The sequence below is a fragment of the Haemaphysalis longicornis genome, unplaced genomic scaffold, assembly GCF_048455015.1.
Source record: "Haemaphysalis longicornis isolate Haplotype H1 unplaced genomic scaffold, Haemaphysalis longicornis Haplotype H1 scaffold_3, whole genome shotgun sequence".
In the NCBI taxonomy this organism is placed as follows: domain Eukaryota; kingdom Metazoa; phylum Arthropoda; class Arachnida; order Ixodida; family Ixodidae; genus Haemaphysalis; species Haemaphysalis longicornis.
In genome coordinates, this window is record NW_027526335.1 from 181,000,305 (window position 1) to 181,021,337 (window position 21,033).

The 21,033-nt window shown below is 48.5% G+C and overlaps 1 protein-coding gene across 3 annotated transcripts in view; it reads right to left on the reverse strand.

Annotated features, from left to right (window-relative positions):
* LOC144175845 (N-acetylglucosamine-1-phosphotransferase subunits alpha/beta-like) overlaps positions 1–21,033 on the reverse strand; it is a 93,027-nt gene that overhangs the window by 19,850 nt on the left and 52,144 nt on the right. For all 3 annotated transcript variants that reach the window (XM_077704860.1, XM_077704859.1, XM_077704862.1), the window contains 4 exons: positions 16,082–16,323; positions 11,945–12,126; positions 9,468–9,620; positions 3,922–4,093 (listed from right to left, as the gene is read on the reverse strand). In XM_077704860.1, coding sequence (XP_077560986.1) covers positions 3,922–4,093; positions 9,468–9,620; positions 11,945–12,126; positions 16,082–16,323 — 749 coding nt within the window. The remainder of the gene's footprint in view (positions 1–3,921; positions 4,094–9,467; positions 9,621–11,944; positions 12,127–16,081; positions 16,324–21,033) is intronic.

Sequence of the window (21,033 nt, forward strand, 5' to 3'; positions counted from 1 at the left end):
TGTACAAGACTTCAGCGCACGATAAAGATCCCCAGGTGGTCAAAATTAATCCGGAGCCCTCCACTACGGCGCGCCTCATCGCCTGTGTTGCGTCGGCGCGTTAAACCCTACAATCAATCAATCAATCTGTTGATAAAACAGCATTAAATAATCTTTTAGAATAGTATTGAGTCTTTTTTTTTTTTTTGCAGCCACAGACAACTTTTCATGAAAAGCCTCTTTATAAGCCATGCCAAGGACAAAAGGTATCTTTTGACAGGGTACATGGCAGCGCACATGCTGAAGTGTGTCACGTCTACAGACTAGTACCCCATTTCTTTAGTATATACCGGGTGCACGAGGTATTTGAGAACAGAATATCTCCAGCAAAATCAGACATAATTTCACCAAACTTTGCGAAGGATCAATTATGGTTTATTCTCTTATGGTTTCTCTTATTCTCTTAAAACTTCTCTTATGGTTTATTCCACAACTACTCAATGCCTTTGCCATCGGCAGCAACGAGCAATTCGATTCAGCTTCGGAAACAGCTGCATGCACGAATCAGGTTATCCTTAGCGATATTGGCCATCGAGTGAGCAATAACGGCTTTCAGAGAGTTTTCTGTATTATGCAGCTGTTTGTCGGCCTCCCTCTCAATGGAGCCCCAAACATAGTAATGAGCTAATTTAAATCTGGCGAACTAGGAGACCACAAGTTGGGAGTGACGTGGTTGTAGAAGTTGTCAGCCATCCAGTCCTGGGTGACGCACGCAGTGTCGGCAGGAACCAAATCGCTGAAAGACATCTGGTTTTCATTTCGGAACATTCTCTATCCATGGCTTTACAACAGTGGCAAGAACATCCATGTATGCACCAGCATTAATGCGGTGTCCTTCTGCAAAAAGAAAAATTAAAGCCCTCCCCCTCAATGTGAAAACTGTCGGAAGTGCATGGCAGTGATTCGCCATAATGGGCTGTAGCACCATTATCCCTTCACTGCTACTGACCCATGCAATTCAAATTTCCCGCCTGTGCTGTGCTCGCGCGCCCCCTGCCTGAAACTGTGCCAGCGGGAGTTCTGTTCTTTTTGTGCTGGCTTTTCCTCCCAAACGTGCTGGCATTGCACTGCCACTTTTTTTTTGCTTACTATTGTAAAAACTAGCACAACGAGCATTTCTAACTAAATGAACACGAGTGCTGCCAGTTAATTACATATAGTTTGCCTAAACGAACCTGCAGTTTTCTTTGTGCTAAACAACGGGGAGGTGTATGAAAAGCGCCAGTGGTTCAGGAGTTTCGAACAGTTATAATTATTTAAACCACTTGGTTTTCGAAGCCTCTGCGGGACGCCCTACGACGGTACGCCGGGCTCTACTTGAGTCCGTTGTTTCACCGCACCGCCTGATTCCGGCAGTCACTTGACATCAAGCGTTACATCGAGCTATGACGGCAAGGCGAGCCCCTAAAGAGCTCTGCACTTAAAAAGTGTGGCAGCATGACGTCCCCCTCGTTGCTGACGGTGACGACGAATAACACCATTACGGACGACGGAAATTTCGTGTATACAGTTGAACCTCGATATAACGAACCTCGATTTAACGAAATTCGCGATATAACAAATTTTTTCAAGTTTTCTAACAAAATTTTGCTAAATGCATGTATTTTTGTCTCGATTTTACGAAGTAATTTTGTGCGGCGCTTTCGATTTAACGAAGTCACGGCAAGAAAGGAAGAACGAAATTCCGGTCGATGCACGTTTTATTTTGCCTCTCAGGCCCTACATTGAAAAAATTCAGTACTCAAATTGACTCTTTAAGGCTAAAATGAAAGAAAAGCGGTGAAATCTACGGTTAACAACAATTAAAAGCGAAGAACGAAGCTGCACAAACCGCTAGCGGTCATAGACGGTTTAATAGTGCGGCCACTATTTTGACGTCTCCATCGTTGCCTACGCCAGCGCCCTCTATGCTTAGGCTACCGAAGCCTGCCGAAGCCCCGAAGCCTACTTCAAGCCTTCAAGTGCTTCAAGCTTGTTTTTTCTACGCACGCGTCATTGCTCACGGTGCTGCTGCCCTAGGTTGTGCTCGCTGATAACCAAATTAATATTTTGTTCGTGCGTCGTTAGGTGAGTCTTGTAAGCAGCATGAGCACTCCAAGAGAAAGAAAAGTGTTCCGAACAAGAGCCTGAGGAAGTTCGGTGAAACTGACAGCCACCGAAGTGTGATGGATGCCATCGATGTTCTGCGGAGGCACGCAGGTGCACACGAATGTTTAAGACCTTGTTAGCGCTGTCAGCATACGAGCGTCACGTAAAGCCCGCCCTGGTCAAGAAACGCCAAGCACTGCTTACGGACTTCTTCACTACGGCTTGAACATCGAGTGCTGGTGGCAATAAATTGCTCTCTTTGAACGTGGTCATCTTCGTTTCACCCGCGTTCATTAGACAGCTGCGGTGCGGAGAAATCAGTTTCGTAAGGGCTCAGGGGGCATAAAAGTAATTGCTTAATCGAATTTGGCCGGAAGATTTTTAATGTAAGCTTTCCGCTTTCCGGAGCACGTAAGCGCTGCTCCACACAGTGAAGCGGTCCGCGTGTACTCCGCTCAACTCGCAATCATGGCTTTATCTCGAGTGTTGTGGTTGCATCACGCGTCCATACTGCAGAGCCTTTGTACATGAAAAAAGTCTTTCGAAAGTTTCATAGCAGCCTTCCGCTGTTGGCCCGCCGCGCCTAAGCCTACCACTGAATGGACGAAAAGAGGCGTAACTTCGAACGAGCACCTCGGCGGGGTGGAGTTCACGGGACATGGACGCGGGTTCAATTGACTAACAGCGGCATTTAGTAGTGACCGAAATGAAAAAAAGAAAAAGTGGAAACCTAGTCTGCTATCATATTTAATGAGGCGTTGCGAAAAAAGCACCGGTTTTACGATGACACATGAACTACCGTCGGCTATCCGAATTCCATTGCCCAAGTGTTGAAACTCTTAATTCACACAATTTTCGCGGTCAGTTTTAGTACGGATTTCGCTTTAAGTGGAGAGGTAACTACATAGCAGTTGTTGCCTGGCGAGGGCCAAAGTGTTAAAATCCCAATAACTGGTTAAATGAACTGTAAAATCGAAACCTCGATTTTACGAAATTCTTGATTTAACGAAATTTGCGGCCCCAAGTACGACTTCGTTATATCGAGGTTTAACTGTATCACTGTAGGCACCTCATCAGCACTTGCGCAAAGCCACCTGTCGTTGCGGTGATTAACTTGATGATCTTGGTCAAAGTTCTTTTCACCTAAAAAAAAACACAGCCTTTCAGGCTCCTCTGGTCTTTTCAGCTTCTTTAGAAAGTGCCTGTGCCATAGCAGACGATTCTCCCGAGTTGTATCGGACATGAATTGCCCCCTCCTCGACATCGGAATGGTACCTCAAGTCCTCGTGCACAGCGAGCCTGACAGTCGACTCTGCGACATGAAGTTCCTTCGCAATGGCCTGCATCGACTTCCCTGGGTCATCACTCACGATGACTAGCAGCCACCAGAGAAAACCCGGGGTTCTGATGACAGCTGACTGCTGACTGTGCTTTTTCCTTTTTGCCACAGATGCCACGTCACCGTTACAACACATCCGCTCTATTTGCACCTTATAAATGAAAGACCTCGACACATTCAGAAAGGCGGCAATTTTCAAGTCGCTGTGGTGCGCGGCCGGGGCGACGAGGACTGCATGGTGTTTCATTTCCTGCATCAACTTGTATGCCTGCATCTCTGAACAAACTGCACAGTATGAAAGATAAGCGGTCGACGAATAGGAAGCCGCACGCCTAGACATATATGATGAGCCTGCTGGTGTCTACGGCAATAGGGAATAGTGTTCTCAAATACCTCGCGCACCCCGTATTAGTACGACACTCTTTGAGCACTCGGCAACCCGCCACCCCTCTCACCAGCTTCGAGTCGGCATAGCGTTCGTAGGCGGGTGTCGGAGGCACGAACGCAGGTGTGAAGTTGTGGGCGCACTCTGCCAGCAGTTGCTCCACCTGTCGTGTGTTGGCCAGGTCCACGGGCAGGTCGAACAGGTGCGTCACCAGCGTGCGAATCTCCCGGTCAGACCAAGTCCTGCAGGTAACAAGAAGCGACAGGGAACGACTCATGGCGATTTAGTACGCTAAGGAGTTTTAAGAATCTGGGCATTAGAACACAGACCTTTATTTTAATATCTGCTGCAGACACATGTCGCTGATGTGTTAGCCATATACATCACTCTCTGCTCTTGTTTTGAAAAATAGCAGTCTTTCTTGGGCTACTTAAATGTGAACATTTTGGTCTGTCTGTCTGTCCCACTTTTCAGCCACACAGCCAAAAGTTAAAAGAATTCTGAAAAGAGAAGTTAATACAGGCAAAACATTTCCAAACCAGCGAATCTGGTATACTTCATACTAAACTTTGTTGTTCAGTTAAAAGCTGTAGTTCAGATTAGGCATATTTGAGGCATAACATCAATACATAACTCGTAATAGGCAGTGGCAAAAATGTCAACAAGTTCACCACCATTAATGGCAAGTTAATTTAAAATGTAGGTTCAAGTTTTGCAGAAAAAAAATTTAAAAATAGGTGTTGAAATAAAGTTCTTGATGAAAAATACAAAAGGCACTCACACCCGGGCCTATACCTCGAGAAATACTGAACCCTAATGAAGTCGCACTGACTTGCAATGGGTTCTCATGCTAAAACAGACTGGAACCTCTTGTTCACTCATTTCACGGTAGATGCTGACTTTTTATTCCCTCACCCAAGATTTGTAGAAGTTAAAAATACTAGCACTCCACTAAATTTAGCCCTGCGGTCTTGCCAGGACATCATCACAGCTGACGACAGCAAATTGCCAAAACAATCGTGCGATGGAACAGGCCCATTTAAGTGCACCTTTTTCATTAAAAATGCGTGCAAATGAGCCAAATACACTCACAACATGGTCCATACATCCTGGACTTTGACGTGGTATGGTCATTAAGCAATGCCCACAACTCAATTTGGCGTCTCTTGCCCAGATTTGTGCCTTAATTTTCAGGCAGTCATTCCCTGGTCGAAATACAAAATTTTGGAGAGTTTAAATGCGCCAAAGCTACACTTGGGTTTTGAGGCACTATGTAGTGAAGGGCTCTGGATTAATTTCCGCCACCTAAAGATCTTCTACGTAGGCCAAAATCTCGCTACATAGGCGTTTTCGTTTTTTGCCGCACTCCAGAAAAGCAGCCACTGCAGTAGGGATCAAACTTGCGTCCTTGGGCTCAGCAGGCTTAGCCACTGAGCCACCATGGCAAGCCTGATCAAAATCCAAGGGGTGTTACGGATTCTGGCAAATGACCACTGTGATATGCTTCGCGCCAAATCGCACAACACTGTGCAAGCATCGCACTGAACCTTTTGCACGAGGCTGCCCAAATGGCGTCATGCACAGTGGAATCTCGGTGATACGAATTCAGTTGACACAAATTTCATCGTGATACGAATTTGCAAAGTTGTCCGGCCAAAATGTATAGGATATAATGTAAAAAAAATAGAATAATCCGCACACATTTATCACTCCGGTGCGGGTGATAGGAACGGTCGAGTTGCGAGCAGCCGTCCGCAGCGTGGACGGGAGGCGAGAGTTGTGGTGCGACTGTGCGGCCTTGGTTGCACGCAGGCACAAAAGCATTAGTCTCCCCCGCTGACGGTATTTCTCCTCGTGGGGTGTTTACAATAGTGCCAGGAGAGGTGCAGCTCCGAACGAACCAAACGTTTCACCCTCTCTATGCCTGTTCCTTCTCCCTGTCCCATCGTATCTTTTATCCGCCACTATTAATGCGTAGCATTCTTTGCCGAGTAACCCCACAGACTGGAACGTGTAATGCCCTGCACTACCACTACAATTCAGATTTTGCGCAAGTTCCACCTGCAATCATCATAATAGCATAAACGGAGATAATTGGTGGAAAAAATTTTGAAAAACTAGAAAAATAAGAAAAAAATGTTAAAAAGTTAGGGAAAATAGCGAACCGTGTAAAGCCCTGTATTTCCACAACAATGTATATTTTGCAAAAGTTCTACCTGTTAGTTATAATAGTGTAAATGGAGATAATTGGTTGAACGAAATTTTGAAAAACTTAAAAATAAGTGAAATACAGATAAACCTCGATGTAACGAACTTCAATGTAACGAAACCCTCGATGTAACGAACCACGGAATTTTTTGTAACTTCAAGTGTATGCACACCATGTATTTTCACCCTCTGTGTAACGAAGTCCCGTTTGCCGGAATTTCAATGTAACGAAGTTTCATGGAGAACGAGGCACGATATTTAAGTTGTAGAAGTAGATTTTGGGAGACGCAAGCGCCGAAATAGGGTCCCAATAAAACGCGAACGGCGACACGGGTCGCCCAATGCCGCGGATGCAGCCAGCCACGGAGTCTTTAAGTCCCTTGCCTAGAAACTGTGTGGCGTGCATACACGTCTGGCGCGCTGTTTCTGTCGGAGCTTAATCGTCTGCGGCTTAATCGGCATCACCGTGAACCGCAAGCAGCGTTTTCTCCCTGCAAAAACGCAAAACGCGCCCCCGCAAGCCACAGGCGCGCTGACGCAGCCGCGGAGACCACCCGCGCGATCGGGTAGCTCCAGCGACCGCTTCTAACCTCTCGCTGAAACGCAACTCGAGGGCCATATGAGAGGGGCGTGCGAGAAAAAAAAAGCGGATAACGTGGGCGAAATTTTCATTGTAAAACGTGACACGCGCCGCTTACGAAAGCGCCCATCAAATATCCTCCGCGGTGGTAAGCCTAATCGCCACTGGCGTTGCCGCCGCCGCCGCCGCAAGCCGCCGCTTTGCACTTCGAGTTCGCTCATGCTTGTTGGGTTTCGTCGTCCCAGCAAGCATTTGTGAATCTTATGAGCCTTGCACGCGCGTTTTTTTTTTTTTTTTTTTTTTTTTCACACCGGCGTCTCCGCGATTGCGTGCCGGCGTCGGGAAGTGACTCGCGCTGCGCGCAGCAGTGGGAGGAGCCTGACCAGTTTCGCCAATGGGGAGGCGCGCACCCTATGGCGGGAGCTTCGAAGCGCTCGGGGATGCCGGCTGGCTAGACCGATAAGGCCGCCGCGAAGGATATTTGATGGACGCTCTCGTAAGCGGCGCGTATGACGTTTTACAGTGAAAATTTCGCCCACGTTATCCGCTTTTTTTCTCGCATACCCCTCTCGTTTGCCCCTCGAGTTGCGTTTCAGCGAGCGGTTAGAATCGGTCGCTGGAGCTACCCGTATCGCGCGGGTGGTCTCCGCGGCTGCGTCAGCACGCCTGTGGCTTGCGGGGCGCATTTTTTCGGGAAGAAAACGCTCCATGCGGATCACGCTGATGCCCGCGTAGACGATTAAGCACCGATAGAAACAGAAACAGTGCGCCGGCCGTGTATGCGCGCCACGTTTTATTTTTCAGGAAACGCTTCACGGGATGAACACTTCATTATAACCGCGAATTTCAATGTAGCGAAATTTCAATGTAACGATGTAAATAACGAATTTTGTCGACTTCGTTACATCGAGGTTTAACTGTATAAAAAAATATCCCGGAAAATCGCGAACCGTGTAATGCCTTGCATTTCCACAATAATCCACATTTGCCGCAACACCCGTAATCATTATAATAGCGTAAATGGACATAATTGGTCGGTCAGGATTTAGAAAAACCAAGAAGTTGGGCTGTAAAGAACTCGCACTCAAAACAAGCGGCACAAGAATTCTCCGAATTTCTGCAGATGCTTATCTTCTCGCTCTTCCTGTCGTTCCCGCTGGCTGCAGCTGAAGTACCTCTAGCCTCCTTTTTGTATGATACATTTTGAACAAACCACTGCATTGGGGGGGGGGGGGGGGGGCAATCAGGCATTTGTCTCGTTTCTGATGGTGAGAACTCGCCATTCACCTTCTCCACATTCCTTGCTCTCCTGTCCTGTCATTGCCTTGCCGTGTGTTGCTCACGCTGCTCATGCGTCGAACCGTATGGTTCATTCTTGCATGATATTTGTGCATGTCTGCGATGGGCACGCATTCCTTTGACGCCCGTGCAGACGATTCGGCCCGGCACCCCAGCTAATTCCGGCGGCAGCTTCTGCCTCGGTTGCTGCGCACGGCAGTGGGAGGAGCCTCACGACGTGCGCCAATGGGGAGACGTGTGTCCTAATGGCGGCAATTTCGAAACGCTTGCAGCAGCTGGCTGGGCCACCTCCGCGGTGAATATTTGGCGCAGATGACATTTTATAGTGCAATTTTCGCTCACATTATCAACTCCTTTCCCACATCAGCGATTTGGTTGACACCTTGAGCTGCATTCTAACAAAAGGTTAGAAATGGTCGCTGAAGCTACCTGCACCCCTTCACGGCAGGAGCTGACGTCACGTTGCCACTGCCTGTCACGTGCGCGGCCGTTTCCACGTGCAAAGAACTTATTTTTTCTTCTTTTCTGGCGATACAGTTTTTCAAGTGATACGAATATTTTTGCTGCCCCGTAAGATTCGTATCACAGAGATTCCACTGTAGTCTACAAGAAAACAGAGGTGAGGCGGGACATGACATAGAAAGAGGTGCGGAGGTGTTGAGTGATGTCACAACAAAAAAAGATTTACAATGTTTCTCAAAAGCTTTTCAAGCGAGACATAACACATTTTTAAAAAAGATACAGCATGACAGTTCTTCAACTCATCAGTGTTTGGCACACGATCAGTGTCTACATAATAGAAATGGGGACACGTATTTCTGCTCGTCAGCTTTGAAAAAAAAAAAATTCATTCATCGTTAACTCCAGTTTGAAACTCAGATATTTCAAATTAGTATTCCTCCCATTGAGCAGGGCAAACAGTCATCACATTTTTCTTTTCTATGGGCCTACTATCCTGCACAGCAAATTATCCAACGCATTGAACTAGTTCCCAGTCGCCTTCAAATTTTTAATTCGCTTGTAGTAAGAATGCAATACTCTTCAATACTTTTTGACCCTTGTCAGCAAACCTTAGCTGGAAAGTAATCAAGCCAGATGAAGTCATCCGTGCATGAACTTACTGACGCACATAGGGATACATTTCTCACTAAAACCAAGGCATACCTATACTCGGTGACAACTTAAGAACGGCACCGGAAGTTGCCGCTGTGCCTTATCACCGTAGACGGATGTTTCTCCGTGCGGCGCAAGTAGGCCACTACTGGGAATATTTCGAACATGGCGTGAGCCGTTCCCGTGATTTTTTCGACTTAATATGCTTATAAACGACTCCAGTGATGACACACAAACTGTGCGAGACAAGGCAGACGATATCACGCATTCATAGCAAACCCCTTTCAAAACGCGCGCGCACTGACGTCACGGGTCCGGCGCTTTGGCGGAGTGATACACTACATGAGGTGCTGCCGTTCTTGAGTTGTAACCAAGTATAGCAGTGTTCTGCAATGAAAAAAAAAAAGGGCACTTACCCAGTGTTGTCGACGTCAAAGGCGTCGAAGTATTCCTCCGGCTGAATCTCGTGCTTCTCGCTCATGAGGAAGTAGAAGTAGGAGAAGGCAAACTGCATGTCGTCCGAGCTGCGAATCTTGTGCGAGGAGGTGCGGTCAAACTCTTCGGGAAACCTGCACGCACAGGCCACCAGACGTCACGACCAACAGCTCGCTCAGTAGGCTGTTTAGGCCAACACATATCTGTCCGTCGCACCAAAAAGCCCCACAGCCCCAAGAAAACAAAATTGCGGTGGTTTAGCTTTGGTTAACCCTAGTTGACAGTGAAAGCTTCACTGCCCTGGCTAGGGCCATTGTCGAGGTGTAGTTAAGGTGTGGTTTCGCTGTGATATACAGACATGTTTGCAATGAATACACTGCTTATTCATCATCTTTTTTTTGCCTCATGGTGTTTTTTAATCCTCGCCACTGTACGAGCCACCACACCTGGACGTTCGTCTTACTGCATACGGCTCTGCACCACACATGGCCTCCTGGCCTTCCTCCGCCAGGTAGCAACACGGCTCCCGCGTGCGGCTGCATTCCCTCCTTGCCTATCTCTCGGCAGAAGGGTTGCAAGCTGGTCTAGCTGGAAAGACATATTCTTGGATGAAATCAGCGCGAACATAAGAAAGGCCACAGGAAATGGAACACAAGTTGTATCCACGTGCGTTTGCGAGAGCATGAATTGTCATTAAAGGGCCCTCTCATCCTCCCATCTTTCTTTACATTGTAGTAAGAGCAGCGGATGTAAACCTAATTTTCCTGCCACTGACATTTTATTTAGGCCCCGTGAACCGACGCCCCACGAAATTATGGAACTGTTCCACATAGCAGCAAGAGGACACAAGTGTGTCAGCCAAGCAAGCGTGTGTCTTCATCCCAAAGAGATTGCATATCTGCGAGGGTCTTGACTGTCACTGGTGTCTATCAAGTTGCCTTATCACCGTGGCTTTTGTAAACTTGTTTCCCACATGCACAGTGTTTTTTTTTTATTGTTTTGTGCTAGGTATTTATAGTCACCCTTCTTGATATTAAACTTTCGTTTTTAGACCTGCAGCTGCCCTTGCGTTCCACTTCCTTTGTCTCTGTTTCTGTTCGCGCTGGTTTCATCCAAGCATAAGCCTCTCTTTCCCCTGCTGCCTATTTCTCCCCTCCATCGGGTCGCTGCTCCATGCCGGGCACTTGCGGAAGGGGGCGTAATTTGACCTCTAGCTCTCAAGGTCAAAACTGGTCACCCCGCGAAGACTGCCCGAGGTAGCGTAGTGTAGCTTTCGCTACAAAATGTGGTAAGGGAGGTCCCAGGAATAGGACCCGGGACTTTCATGCCGTGAAACCAGCAACCTAACCACAGGGCCGCCCCGAAGGCCGAAGGGGTGCGGGTTTGCAGTGGCGGGGAACAATAACATGTGCAGCCATTTGGAAAGAAAATAAAACGCTTCACATGATTGGAACTTAACCTGGGTCCCTCGCGTTATGAAATTGGCTTCTATCCGACTGAGCTATCATCGCATCCCGGTCGCGCAGCATTTCTTTCGGGTTCATATCGCATGCGTTGGCTTTGGACTTGGCCACAGGATCTAGCGCGTGCTAATGCGGTCCGCTTTAGAAGAGAGATGTGAAAGCCTGCGGACGAAACAATCCGGGCCTGCCAGTAATGGAGAACTTTCAAGGGCAAGTTCAGAGATAAATGCGAGGTGATCACATATGGAATGGAAACTTGGCGCCTTACTATGCAACTAGAAAGCAAACTTAGGTCGGCTCAACGGCCCGTGGTACGAATGTGGTTGGAGTAACAGTTAGAGACAGGAAACGAGCTTCCTGGATCAGAGAACAAACTAGAGCAGAAGATATCATGGCACAAATAAAGAAATGGACTTGGGCTGGCCCCGTAATTAGGCGATATGTCAACCTGTGGACTACCAGGGTAACAAAATGGATATCGAGAGATGGATCTAGAAAAAGAGGAAGGCCGTTAACCATCCGTGATAGAGGGACGAAATAAGGAAATCTGGAGGCAAAGAATGGGCTTGAGGGGCACGGGACAGGAGTGGTTGGAGGTCGATGGGAGAGGCTTCCATCCTGCAGTCGACCTAGTAAGCTGTTGATGATGATGATGATGATGCAGCAGGCGGGTGTCCGATGAAAGGAGATACGGCGCCAGATTTATTCTTTCGCCAGCCTTGCTCCACTAGTGGAAGCGGCACCAATTTTTATTCTTTTTTTTTTTAATTTGACACGATAGGAGGGTGTAGGAAAGTACTTTTTCTCCATAGTCTAGAATCTAGATGCCAGAAATACCACCAAGTCAGGCCCCACAGGGACACCTATCCATAAATAGTAACATTTTAGCTCGTATGAAATACCATATTTAGTAGCGTCATCAACACAATTTTTTACCCCCACAAGCGATGCATAGTAATGCTATCGCATTAAAATGCACCCAACTCGGCCCGTACTTCTGTTGCAGCCGACTCATGATCTGGACGTCCACCATGTGGACCATGTGTGAGGGGACCTTGCGCGTCTCGTAGCCAAAGGCGGCGTTGAACAGACGGTTGACGTGGCGCAGAGAGTCGGCAAACGTGTCCAGAAGCCGTCGCTGCGGCCATCTGGTGGGCTCCTCCGCCTCACCCTCGTCCTGGCAGGCAAGAAAAGAGGGGGGGGGACATTAAGTGCAGAGCACTTTAGGGGCCCGTTCATTGCACATTCATAGCACTGGTTGGGAAGAATAAGGAACTGAATTTTTTGCTGCGCCTTTCGAGCTTCCAATGCCCAGTAAAGTGCCACCAATGCACAGGTTACATAGAGGACCCGCTGCGCAGCGCTGCTCATACTTAACTAGCACAGTTTTGTAGGAATCTGCAATTTTTGCCTTCAAAGTGAGTATGAAGAGGAAAATGATTTGCTTTGACCACTTTCGAATTCAATACTTCACATTCAGTTACGGTGAAGTACTACCATAAAGTAACCAGGGTTGGCAGAAACACAATTTCTTAGAAGTGTATGGTGGTTTTTACCCTGCATTTAACAAACCCGAAATGAAACAGTACGGCTGCACACAGACTATAGGCAATGCGTGCGACAACCAATTAAACGCAACACGCAGAAACACCACGTTTACTTTTTTCTTCTTTTTACATGCAAGTGTAAGTGGCTCATTTATGAACTCAGAATGACCCTGTCTGAAGACTCCCACATTATCGAGCTCAACTCACTCGCACAAGAGCTCATGCGCAGTAGGGCGAGGAGACGACGCAGGTATGTTATGGCCCAAAGTTAGGCACAACGTCACACTTTGAGGTCAAACATCATCAAAGCTTATAAAAAATTACAGGAGATGCTCGGAATCTTATAAAGAATGTAAAGGCGGAAGCTCAGCTCAGTTGGACCTCCTGTTGATTTGCTCTCCAACTTCCTGCTGAGCTTTGTTGCCACGCCCATCACCACTTGACCAGTCCCCTGGACAGTACTCTCCAGAGTTCATTCCACTCACTAGCCATCATCATTTTCTGGTGCACACTGTGTCGCCCTTTCTCAGAGTCCTTTTCCAACCCACCTTTCGCACGTTTTTTTTTCCCTTTCTAGGCACATAATCCACAGCCCATGCTCCCTGGCTTGTGCAACTTCAACTTCTTTTGGACCACGTATTTATGAACTTCACACAGATTTCAAGGGGCCATGCAGACAAAACACAAGCTTGGTTCATTCGAAAAAGTGTTAGAATCCCACTGACACCACTTTAAACGCACACTTCGATCAAACAAGCTATTTAATTAGGACAAAAGGAGATGGCCTTGCGACCCACTAGCTCATTTCCCGCAACAGAACCTATGATGTCATAAGCCCTGCTGTGCGATTGGCTGAGGCTGGCAAAAAGCAAACGTAAATTAGGCAGGGCTTATTTATAAGCTCACTGAACGAGTTATTTGCGCTTAAATGTAATGCATATTCATTTTACAGCGTAAGACTGGTGGGGTAAAGAATGAAAGTTACGAAAATACACGTACACACAGAAGTACTGATGCGCACTGCTGTTGGTACTGGGCGCACTATGCTTGTTTTAGCTGCACAGCAGTCCACCGCTTTGGAGGTGTCTTAAACGACACTGGCCCATTGGAGTAAGTGACATTGTTTTACGTCACCCTGTTTGTCGAGCTTACCCCACGTTACACGAAACGGTTACTTTCTCGTAACTAAAACAAGCTACCGTAAAAACCCGAATCCAAGACGACCCCGAATGCAAGACGAACCCTTAAGTGACAACAAGCAATTTTGGAAAAAAAGAAAAGAAAGCTTACATGCGTTTATTCCGAATCACTATCGCTGCTGACTTCCTTGTCACTGACTTCTTGCCAGAGAAGGTCATCTTCCGACCCGTCTAGCGCATTTGAAATGCCACATTTCTGGAACGAGCGAACGACCATGGTGTCCGGAATCCCGTGCCACGCATCCAAAATCCACCCCACAAGCTGAGACAGCGACACGCGCTTCAGACGGCCCGTTGGAGTGAGCGCGTGGTCACCTTCTTGCATCCACTCGTTGTACAGGCACCTGACCCTGTCCTTAAAAGGCTTATTAATGCAAGCATCCAGAGGCTGTAACTGGGAAGTCATCCCTCCTGGGATGACCACCATGTCGCACTTGTTGTTCGCCAGCAACGCTTTGCTGGTATCGCACGTGTGGCCTCTAAAGGAGTCCACGACCAACATGGACCGCGGACTCAGGAGTGCTCCGGGACGACGAAGCCAGACGAGCCGAATCCACTCGTCGAACAGTTCGGCCGTCATCCACCCTTTGTCATTGCACCGGATAATGGCTCCACGAGGAAACACTTCCGTCTTCGGAAGAGTCTTCCTGCTGAAGATGATGTAGGGCGGCAGTCTCCTCCCATCTGCAGTGCAGGCCAGCATGACAGTAACTCGTTGCTTCTCGTTGCCCGTCGTTCTCACTTTCACTTGCTTGGCTCCAACTGCCTCTACAGTTCGGGTCAGGGGCATGTCGAAGTAGATCGGAGTTTGGTCCGCGTTCCCTATTTGACCCAGGCAATAGCCGTGGCGGCGCCGCAGTCCGATCACGTAGCGTTGAAAGCTGGTTAGCTTCTCTTCAAAGTCGACTGGTAAGCGTTGACAAATTGAAGTCCGCCGTCGAAGAGAGAGTCCAGAGCGCTTCATGAACCGCTGCACCCAATGTTTGCTGGCCTTGAACACGGCTGCGGAAAGGCCACGCTGCCGAGCGATTTCCCTCACTTTTGTTTGCAGCATCTCGGTTGTGACGGCGATGCAGCCATTTCTTGCATTCCGAACGAATGTCAGCAACTCCTCTTCAAGTTCTGGGTGCCGTCCTTTTCTCGGCCCGCTAAATGCCTTCCGAGTGCCGGAGCAGCTTTGCAGGCGATCAGCGTCCTTCATCCACCGTCGAACATTTGCCTCGGAAACGCCGTACCTCCTTGCTGTAGCGAGATTGTTCCCTGTCTCCTTCGCGACTACAATGACTTTTCGCTTGAACGACGCTGTGTAGTAGCTTCGGGATGACATCGCATCCGCTGCTTCGAAAGTGGAGTTACAACTGAAAGCGCGATGGGCGCGATGTAACACGGTCAGCGAAAGCAACACGTCAAAGGCCGATCCACACGACGGACCGAGTCCGCGGTCCAAACGGTCACGTGATGCTACGTCACGGTCCGCCGCGGTCCGATGCAGCGGCGAGAGCATCCACACGGCGGACCGCCGTAGCAGACGACAGAGCGGACCAACCAGCTAGGTACACTCTCTACCGCAGTGCTCCCAACCAGACGTACTTGCGAACCCATACGAACTGCTCGCGCCCGCGCCGCGCATGGTTTACGGTATGTATATTTTGCGCTGGGTTTCGCGGTTCACGCACGCATCGACCCTCGACGGCCTCACGCACGCATCGAGCCTCGACGGCCTCGATGCGTGCATGCTCCCTGTCTCCCACGGAGGGACATGCGCGCGCGCTCATTCAGGCAACCAAGACCGCGCTTGTTTTTTAGACAAATCGTTGGGCGACTGATCACATTATTTTGTTCCGATGGAGAATAAATTCGTGAGTTTAGGTATACTCGCGGCGGCCGCTGCCCCCCCCCCCCCTCTTTTTTATTTTTAGGATTTTTGTTCGCACCCGAATCCAAGACGAACCTGCGATTTGGCGTTTCCATTTTTGGAAAAAAAGGTCGTCTTGGATTCGGGTTTTTACGGTAGGTGCAAATACGGTCCAAAACAAAGCAACGGTGGACAACAGTCTGCGGCTCAATATGGCAGCGCCATCTGGAAGGACTGACGGTAAGCAAGGCTGAAGAGATTGACGACGCACTGGAAGTTTGTTTCAATGCCTGCCCCTGTCATTTCATGGCAGACGTTAAAACCCGATTTGGCGGGAGGAGCAAAATTTTAAGCTAAACTGAATAATTTCTCAGTGAACGCTTCATCATTTGGTGCCGGACAAGCGCTGAGGGCACTACAAAACCCGAAATCTTTCGAATAAAACAAACATATTTTGTCTGCATGGCCCCTTTAAGGGTTTTGTTTTAAAAAAAAAATGACATGAAAATAAAGTAACAAGAGGTGACCTACCTTGACGAGACCGGCAAACAACCTCTGTTTCTCCCAAGGCAGCCAACCTGCCTCCTCCCGGACACTAAGTAGAGTCCGGTGGGGCGATCGCGACGGAGCTTCCCCCGCAACCAAGTCCGCTCCCAGCCTCCGCTGGAAGACCAGCTCCAGCTCCTGGCCTCCTTCCACGAGGCTGGCATTGTTTACGTAATGCTTGATCAGCTGCGACTTGCGTTTCCTCCAGCCCTTGAGTGTCAGGAGACCTGTATTGCAAGGAAAGTGAACACTGTGTCATTCACTAGAATAATAGGGAGTGTGTGTTATGGCCATAAACATCTTATGCTTGTGCTACATGTGGACGAAAAATGAGTTTGTGCCTAAGGCCTTAAGATACCGAATGACATTATTTGGGCGGTCTGTGCTACACGCTAAAATGCAAAGGCATTAAATGTGTTAGGGATGATTGTGATAATGACCACAAAGAGAAATGCACTCGTATTTTAGAAGTCTTTAAAGTGGAGAAAAACTTCTTAGAAGGGTTAAAAATGTTTTTTGTAAAAGAAAATGACTGTTTTCTAAACAAATGGTGTGAGCCGTTTCTAAAGTGGCTTCAGCAGCTGCCGTCGCCTGCTAGCAAAAGCCAAATCGAAAAAATTCAAAACTACGAGTACAGTTAAAGGAGCCATGAAGAGAAAATACAACTTCGTTTAATATGAAAGAACTAGGATTCAGTATCTCGCTCAGCTCCATTACAGCCCCAAAAGATGTTTTTTAATGAAAAAAAAACAAGAAGTATTTAAAAACTTTCAAATTTTGCGCCACAGTGACGTGTTATGAGCAAGCATGACGTCATACGGGCCAACAATAAAACATAATTTTCAGTGCGTTAACTGCACGTTAGCATTCAAGTGATGCGGTCAAATGAAACTAGAGGCCCCATTACAGACGTCCAGTCATGTGTCATCGCGACAGGTCAGTTAGGCGGCCGCCAATCGCGCAAACAAGGTTCAGTGACGTCATAGAAAAGTTGCGGGAAATTGGCTAGGGGGTCGCGACTGCTTCACAAGTTTTCTTTAATATCTCCGTTATTTGTTCGAAGATTGCGATGATATTGGTATCATTGTTATCGGGACTAAGCAGTCTTTCTAATAAGCCCAACTTGTATTTTGTCTTCATGGCTCCTTTAAACCTGCGTATAACGAACCTCCATACAACGAATTCCTCTTTATTACGAAGTTTTGATATTCCCCGGCGCTACTGCATAGAAGCATGTGTATTTCTGACCTCTATGTAACAAACTAGCAGCGGCGGGCACCCTGGAAATAACAAATTTTTCCGCCAAATACCTCGCCATTTTGCACCATTTTTTTTTTTTTTTTTAGCGTGATGGACAGCCGCATTCATCTGCTGCGCGGCTGCCCCGGCGCCGACAGCGCGAAACGATGTGATCGCGCACGGCGCGCACAAGCCGCGGCAACGGTCTCGCTGCTGAGCTCCCGCGGGGTGCCGCGGTGCCACCGGCGCCGGCGCAACCAACACCCTTTCAGTAGAGAGGGTGTGGGTTGCGGAGAAAGAGGAGAGGGCTGCAGAACGTGTCTGCCGCGCTCTCCCCTCTTTTTTCAAACTGCATTCCGTTGCTCCCTGACCGGTGCTACCCGTGCTCGCGGGTTTTCAAAGGCTTTCGCGCCGGCTACCGGAGTCCTCTTCAATCCGCTATCCCCGCACCACGTGACACTAAAAGAAAAGCTCCATGGAGAAAAAAAAAAAAGGAGGGGGGTGGGGGGGGAGCATGGCGTCAGGCGGCTTTCGCAAGCGAACCTCCTCTGGCACCGCTTTCTCCTCTCTTCACAATCGTCCCGCGCTCTCTCTGTTCTGTGGCTGCGTACTGGAGAAAACACACGCCGCACTCGCTTTCCGCGCTTTCCGTTCTTTGCTCCCTTCTGTGCATCAGTACTCCTCCAGCATTTTTTTATTCGCGCGTGCGAGTCGGCTCTTGCGTCCTCGCATCTAGGAAGTGTGCGGTTGTAAAGATGAGTGCCTCGATAAAGAAACGAAAGACATTGACACTTGAAGACAAGGTAGCCGTTTTGGACACCGTTGCCGCAGGTGAAAAGAAGAAGGACGTCGCTGCAAGATTTGGCATCCCGGCCAGTAGCCTGTCGACCATTCTGAACGCCAAAGATTCGATTCGCAGTGCAGTGGAGGCTGGCACCAGCGGCAAGAAGAAGAAGCTGAAGCAGTCCACGTACGCCGACGTTGATAAGGCCGTGTATACGTGGTTTATGGATATGAGGGCTCGGAATGTCCCCATCAGCGGCGCCGTTTTGCAGCAGAAGGCAAAAGACTATGCTTGCATCTTGGGATGCGACGATCTGAAGGCGAGCAACGGGTGGCTGCAAGGCTTCAAGAACAGGTACGGGATCGTCGGCAGGATGATAAGCGGCGAGTCGTCCTCTGCGGACAGCGAGGGTGCTGCTGCTTGGGTTGAGCAGAAGCTGCCAGGAATTTTGGAGCGGTACGAGCCTCGCGACACGTACAACGCTGACGAGACGGCTCTATTTTATGAGATGCTCCCAAACCGCACCCTTACGCTGAAAGGAGACCTCTGCCACGGCGGCAAGCAAAGTAAACGTCGCCTCACTGTCCTCCTGTGCGTAAATTCAGACGGGAGTGACAAGCGGGTTCCGCTGGTCATTGGCAAGAGTGCCCGACCGCGGTGCTTCAAAGGGGCACACAGAATGCCTGTCACATACGTGGCAAACGCCAAGGCATGGATGACGCGGCACATATTCAGCGACTGGCTGAAGGAGTTCGACGCGGACATGAAGAAGCAAGGACGCAGAATTTGTCTCTTCGTAGACAACTGTACAGCGCACCATGTCGAAGCCCTCCAGCTGACCAACATAGAACTGCAGTATCTGCCCGCGAACTGCACATCGCTGATACAGCCCCTCGACAGAGGAATAATCAACAGCGTCAAGTGCTCCTACCGGCGGAGGCTAATTCAAAGGCTGCTTCTGGACCTTCGTTTCCAGCGGGAGACCAAAGTGGACATCTTCCGTGCGGTTGAAATGCTTGAGGCATCCTGGCGTGAGACGAGTGCGGACGTGGTCTTGAACTGCTTCAGAAAGGCCCGGATAACAAAAGAGGTTGAAACAGCTGAGGAATGTCCGGAAACTGGAGAGGAGGAGTCTTCAAGCCCGCCCGATCTCGCCGAAGCTTGGGTGTCACTGCGCGCAAACGGAGCAGTGCCGGGCGACGTGCAGCTGTGCGACTTTCTGCATGCCGACGACTGCGCCATCACGACGGAAGAAATGTCCGATGAGGCGCTCGTCGAAAAGGTTCGAGATCAAGATGACGAGGACGGACCTTTGGAAGTCGAGGGATCACGTGACTTGCCGTCCGCGGAGGAAGTGTTAGATGCGATAGACGTTTTGCGCCGCGTCACGGGATCGCTGGACGATGGCGGGGCAGCGTTGTGTGCGTTAATCTCATGCGAGCGTTCCGTGCTGCCATCCCTCATGAACAAGCAGCAGAGCAAAATAACTGTTTTTTTCCGCCAAATAAATGTTTTAGGTGATGCCGACCTCCAGTTATACTTTTGTTTCATTTGTGCATTTTTTCCACGAATTTTTACACCAAAACTGCATATAACGAAAACCTCCTTATAGCGAAATTTTCCGAGAATTTGTCAGCTTTTTTATATCCAGGTTTAACTGTAACACAATGTTTTGCCTTTTTCTGCTGTTTTAGTAAACTTCGTCTTCTACGGAACTTCGCCACAAAGAGGGCACAAGAAATTGTGTTATTTCGAAATTCAGCTATGTTTCCGCGTCAACACTCTGGTGCTGAGAGTTTCATTGGTTTCATTTCGTGCTCATCACATTTGAAAGTAGGCAGATTTAAGGCGTTTGTGAAGGCAAATGAGTTATGCGGAGCTCCATTAAACCAAAATGACAATAGAGCGAGCTCCATTAAGCCAAAAATGACAATAGAGCGAATGGCATTAGATTGTTGTGTGTAGCAGCAAATTAATGGCATTAAAAGGCCTTAAGCACTTAATGTCATTTTTCGTCTACGTGTGGCACGGGCATTACATTTAGGATGCTCCATCTAGATCGGGGGCAGAATTCTGAGTTGTGTCCGTTTCGAAAATGTCTATTTTCGAGTGGCTAAGTGGCTAAGTACCATGCAACAGCAGCACTCTTTAGACGTGGAAAAGAAAACAGCTCTTGTGCTTTTCTTTTTGCTGCGCTAGCAGCAGTAGTGTCATTTTGTAAAAATGCAGTGTCACTGTCATCGCCTGTCTATGGCCTTAGTGAAAGTGGACAGGAATTCGACAGAGTGGTGAGGAGGGTGGGAGGGAGGAAAGGGTCAAAGCAAATTGCGTTCGCCTGCACAAATGCATCACGCAACAGGAAACGCACTTTTGGCTCACACATTACCGCACGACACAGTGCGCTTTACAAATTTACATGGGCCCTAAGGGGCATTCAATAAACGACCGTAGAGCATTTTACAGTCCAGTCCACTTACAACAATATCCAAGTGCCAAGAAAATCCCACCATTATAACCAATAATAGTTATAAGTGGGTTGCAAAAAACAAAAGACAGAACAGAGGGCAATACATTTTATTTGCATCCAAGCAAGGCCGCACTACTACTTATTTGCAGAAAGGATGCCATTGTCGGTGGCTTTGTTTGCTTAACGTGAAGCTGGCACACATCTTTTTCGAGAGCATCTGTAGGTGCTTCAGCCAGCTGAGCGAAGGGTCCTTGGCGGAAACAAACTCCCTGGGGTACTGTATCATGCGCTGGGCCTCCTGTGAAGACCCTACCTGAGCAGGCTGCACAACCACGTCGTCAGTCGTCACTGTCACCGCTGTCCGCAGCACATATCTGCGCAACGATCGCCTCTTCACTTAGGCACTCGGACGTTACCAGAACACTGGCCCTGACGTCCCTTCCACGT